Below are 5,514 nucleotides of genomic sequence, written 5' to 3'. Positions count from 1 at the left end.
ACTGTACATCCCAAGCAGCTAGGGCAATGAGCGAAAGCCATTATCAAAGGAGACATGACTCAGACCTTAAATCCATGGTAGAGGCAATCACCAGGGAGATCAAGGGGATCAACACACTCAAGCTACAGTTAAGGCCATCCAGGATGTCAAGGAAGGACAGAAGCCTGAGAACATCAAAGAACTTCTCTGCTTATCTGCTCTCCACAGACTGGAAGATGACATTAGGCAACTGAGAGACAACTGAAAATTCCACCACACATCACCCAGTCCAAATTGAGACCAGACATCGTTTGGGTTTCTGAGGCTACAAAGCAACTGCATTGTGTTTTGGGTAGCAGCCGGAGGCAGGGACCTTGGCGGTCTGATCCCCGGCTGCATAAACTGGCTCTAGGGACATGGAATGTCACCTCTCTGGTGGGAAAGGAGCCTGAGTTGGTGCGCGAGGTTGAGAAGTTCCGACTAGATATAGTTGGCCTCACCTCGATGCACAGCAAGGGCTCTGGAACCAGTTTTCTCGAGAGGGGTTGGACTCTCTACCACTCTGGAGTTGCCGATGGTGAGAGGCGACGGGCAGGGGTGGCAATTCTCGTTGCTCCCCAGCTCAGTGCCTGCATATTGGAGTTTACCCCGGTGGATGAGAGAGTAGCCTCCCTTCGCCTTCGGGTGGGGGGACGGATCCTGACTGTTGTTTGTGCCTATGGTCCAAACAGCAGTTCAGCGTATCCACCCTTTTTGGAGTCCTTAGAGGGAGTGCTGGAGAGTGCTCCTTCTGGGGGCTCCCTCGTCCTCCTGGGTGACTTCAATGCTCACGTTGGCAATGACAGTGTGACCTGGAGAGGTGTGATTGGGAAGAACGGCCCCCCTGATCTGAACCTGAGTTGTGTTTTGTTACTGGACTTCTGTGCTCGTCTCAGATTGTCCATAACGAACACCTTGTTCAGACATAAAGGCGTCCACATGTGCACTTGGCACCAGGACGCCTTAGGCCGCAGATCGATGATCGACTTTGTGGTTGTGTCATCGGATTTGCGGCCGCATGTTCTGGACACTCGGGTGAAGAGAGGGGCGGAGCTGTCAACTGATCACCACCTGGTGGTGAGTTGGCTCCGATGGTGGGGAAGGATGCCGGACAGACCTGGCAGGCCCAAACGTATTGTGAGGGTCTGCTGGGAACACCTGGCAGAGTCCCCTGTCAGAAGGAGCTTCAACTCACGCCTCCGGGAGAGCTTTGACCATATCCCGGGGGAGGCGGGGGACATTGAGTCCGAGTGGACCATGTTCCGTGCCTCCATTGTTGAAGCGGCTGACCGGTGCTGTGGCCGCAAGGTGGTTGGTGCCTGTCATGGCGGCAATGCCCGAACCCGCTGGTGGACACCAGTGAGGGATGCCGTCAAGCTGAAGAAGGAGTCGTATCGGACCTTACTGGCCTGTGGGACTCCTGAGGCAGCAGATGGGTACCGGCGTGCCAAGCGGAGTGCAGCTACGGCTGTTGCCGAGGCAAAGACCCGGGCATGGGAAGAGTTCGGTGAGGCCATGGAGAACGACTTTCGGACGGCCTCGAAAAGGTTCTGGACCACCATCCGGCATCTGAGGAAGGGGAAGCAGTGCACTGTCAACACTGTGTATAGTGGTGATGGTGTGCTGCTGACCTCAACTCGGGATGTTGTGGATCGGTGGAAGGAATACTTCGAGGACCTCCTCAATCCCACCAACACGCCTTCCAGTGAGGAAGTAGGGCCTGGGGACCTGGAGATGGGCTCTCATATCTCCGGTGCTGAAGTTGTCGAGGTAGTCAAAAAACTCCTCGGTGGCAGGGCCCCGGGGGTGGATGAGATCCGCCCAGAGTTCCTTAAGCCTCTGGATGTTGTAGGGCTGTCGTGGTTGACTCGACTCTGCAACATCGCGTGGACATCGGGGGCAGTGCCGCTGGATTGGCAGACCGGGGTGGTAGTCCCTCTTTTTAAGAAGGGGGACCGGAGGGTGTGTTCCAACTATAGGGGGATCACACTCCTCAGCCTCCCTGGTAAGGTCTATTCAGGGGTACTGGAGAGGAGGGTCTGCCGGATAGTCGAACCTCGGATTCAGGAGGAGCAGGCATGTCCCTCCGGTAGGAGACCCCCGGGAAGACCCAGGACACGTTGGAGAGACTATGTCTCTCGACTGGTCTGGGAACGCCTGGTGATCCCTCCGGATGAGCTAGAGGAAGTAGCTGGGGAGAAGGAAGTCTGGGCTTCTCTCCTTAGGCTGCTGCCCCCGCGACCCGACCCCGGATAAGCGGTAGAGAATGGATGGATGGATGGATGGACAAAGCAACTGGTCTTTCAGGGTCTGACACTTCCCTGAGAGCATAGAATGGAGGATGCTTAAGAGAAAAGAGGTAGAAGCATGAAGAGCTGGTGGAGGATTGTCGCACCAGATGCATGCCAGTGGAGGTGGGGAGCTCATGGTTCACCAGCAACTCCTAAACAAGGCTTATGGCATACTAGACATAATAGGTACTATTTGAAAGAGGGCCATTAATAACAACATGGAGGCTGCAGAGAAAGCATCCACATGGCTCTTTCTGAAGAGAGGAGAGCGGTGGGGGCAGTAGAACCCAACTTGGGAGCAGGCCGGTTCTGATCCACCTAGGTTGACATGCATGGATCAGGGTGTCTGTTGTGAGAACCCACCCGTTGACTCCAGGAAACAATCAGCCAGAGCGGATGGTTTAGAACCTTCCATGCCTTCCTTAAAGTCATGGACCAACGTATACCAAAATATAAAACAACAAAATGGGTTAAATTAACTCAAACAAGGCTATAATAACAGATTTAAAAAAAAAAAAAAAGTACGACAAGCTTCGTAAAACATATTCTGTAAGTGCAACATACCTTGAGCCCACGTTTAACTGAGGCTATATACTTTGTCCTTTGACCTTGCTTTATTGTTTCTTCTTGTCCTTTTTGTTCCTCTTGTTATCATTTTTATGTGGTAAATTAAACTAAAAGCACTTCTCACTTAAACAAAGTTCCATCTTTACAGGAAATACCAAAGCGAAAGCATAAATTCATGTGACTCCATTTACTGTGGGATCCTATACACTGATGATGTATCCAAAGTAGTGCACCAGGGGATGAAAGTACTTTAGAGAAGGTGACTCTTCACCTGGTCCTGATCATCTTTGACTGGTCTTGGGAGATCTGTACTCAAACACTAACTTTAAACTTTCTTTATACATGTTGGCTTGGATTTTAATGCTTTGGTCTTCAGAGCCCAGAGCTGCCACTCCAAAGTTGAACCCTGCGAGTTAAACTCTGTAGTAGATAGTAGTTTTTTACCTTGTGAAACTTTTATTGCAATAAAGAAAACAATATAATTTTTTGATGTACAGTGTCAAATGCAAATGATCCAAAAGTGTAAGAAACTGTTGTTGTTATGTGCAGTTTGCTACCTCAGAAAGTTCAGATAGTCAAAAAATTATTCACTTTAGATAGGCAATCATATTTAGAAATATAAACATGAGAACAAAATGTAAGAATTTGATTCTTAAAATCAAACTAAGAGCAATTTCTTATAAAATATATGATGAAACCCAGTTTTAAAACCAAATACAGGCGCGCACACACACACGCACACGCAATTATTTGTGATTGGATGAAACAGATTATAAGAGCAAAGAGGAAACCAGAATGCCACACTTGGGTGTAGGTATGAACAGGTATGAAACTCAGGAACTAAGAAATACTTGTTGTTATGTTGTTTCATGAACTGACTGTGTGTTAGTCCTACTCTGTATATCAGGCTCCTAACTGCTGTAGTATTTTTACTTCACGTTTTACCTTTAGGAGCCACAAATTATGGAAGAGTCGGCTGTTAATAGAACTGCTGTAAATGACATACATCCATGCTATGAAATACATGATTTTAACTACATTTTCACAAACAATCCTTCTATTATATGTTTATTACTATACACTTTCCTCATTATATTGTCTGTCGTCACAATTTGTGGAAACATCCTGGTTATGATGTCTGTCATTTATTTCAAACAGCTCCAGAGTCCGACTAACTACCTCATCCTTTCTCTGGCTTTAGCTGACCTGCTTGTTGGTATTCTTGTCTATCCTTTAAGCATGGCATTTTCTCTTAGCTCCTGTATGTATCACGAAGAACTATTTTGCAAAATAAGAGCTAGTTTTGACATCACCCTGAGCACGTGTTCTATCCTACACCTATGCTGCATTTCTGTTGACAGGTATTATGCAGTGTGTCAACCTCTGACCTACGAAAGTAAAATCACTAATTGCTGTGTTGCAATAATGATTCTGGTAAGCTGGGTAGTTTCTGTTTTGATAGGCATTTCCATCTTGATTGGTGGTTTAGACAATGACAAGTGTGAGGAAAGGTGTTTTATTGATGTCCTCATTGAGAACACTGTTGGACCTATTTTGTCTTTTTACCTCCCGGTGGTCATCATGTTGTGCATTTACCTGAAGATTTTCCTCGTTGCTCAGAGACACGTGCGCAGCATTCAGAGCACAACAGGGGTAGCCAATGTCAGTAAAATGCAGAGGAAGGCGACCAAAACACTGGCCATTGTTCTGGGTGCCTTTTTGTTGTGTTGGACTCCTTTCTTTCTTTGCATCACATTTGGGCCATTTACTCATCTTTCTATTCCAGTGCCTGTGATTGAATCTCTTAACTGGCTTACACTGGCTAATTCAATGCTTAATCCCTTCATATATGCTTTCTTTTACAACAGATTCAGGGTAGCATTTAAAATGATCATTTCTGGAAAAATATTTCAGGATGACTTTGACACATTGCATTAATTAGTTACGTCTGAAATTGTATATGTGTGTGATGGAAATGTGATTTTGTTGATTAAAATGACACAAAAGTGCCACTAATTTGATTAACAATTGTTTTAGAATTTAAGACATTGATGATGACGATCCTGAAGAAGCAATAAAGATGAGAATGCATATTTTAACTGCTCCGGCTGAGACATGCCTACAATTTGTGCACAATTTTGTTTACCTAATTGGGATCTGACAGCATATAATACACATTATAATTGAGATTATTTATTTATACAAATATAATAAAGCAGAAAAAGCATTGATCTCTGTCAAGCAGCATCTTCCCACATATTGCAATGTGCACCCATAATATAGTATAAATAAAGTTTAAAGGCAAGAGTAATACAGGCTAAATAACATAGTAGGTTCCTGTTCCTTTGCACATGATCAACATTTCCTGACATTTTTATTTAAATCTGTTCATAAGATAATTTCTGGAAAAATAAGTCAAACTTATTTTAACACAGAATTACTTATAAAAGTGCATAAATGTGCGATGGAAATTGTATAAACTGCTGCTGAGTAAAAGCATCCAAACATGCTGAGCATAAATCCTTACAATATATATTTGTAATCAGAATATTTGATATTGATTTGATGTAAATGGTTTGACATCATTTAAAGATTATGGATAAACTTTGACCTAAATTAAAAATGAACCATGAAATTA

The 5,514-nt window shown here is 44.9% G+C and overlaps 1 protein-coding gene across 1 annotated transcript; it reads left to right on the top strand.

Moving 5' to 3' along the window:
• The first annotated feature begins 3,839 nt into the window (after positions 1-3,839).
• Positions 3,840-5,035, top strand: LOC130516452 (trace amine-associated receptor 1-like). Its single transcript, XM_057017532.1, has one exon. The coding sequence runs from the start codon at positions 3,840-3,842 to the stop codon at positions 4,812-4,814; it is 975 nt and encodes a 324-aa protein (XP_056873512.1). The 3' UTR covers positions 4,815-5,035.
• Positions 5,036-5,514: the final 479 nt, after the last annotated feature.

This window comes from Takifugu flavidus, chromosome 19 (genome assembly GCF_003711565.1).
Source record: "Takifugu flavidus isolate HTHZ2018 chromosome 19, ASM371156v2, whole genome shotgun sequence".
Lineage (NCBI taxonomy): Eukaryota > Metazoa > Chordata > Actinopteri > Tetraodontiformes > Tetraodontidae > Takifugu > Takifugu flavidus.
This window is presented reverse-complemented; position numbering and strand designations above follow the sequence as displayed.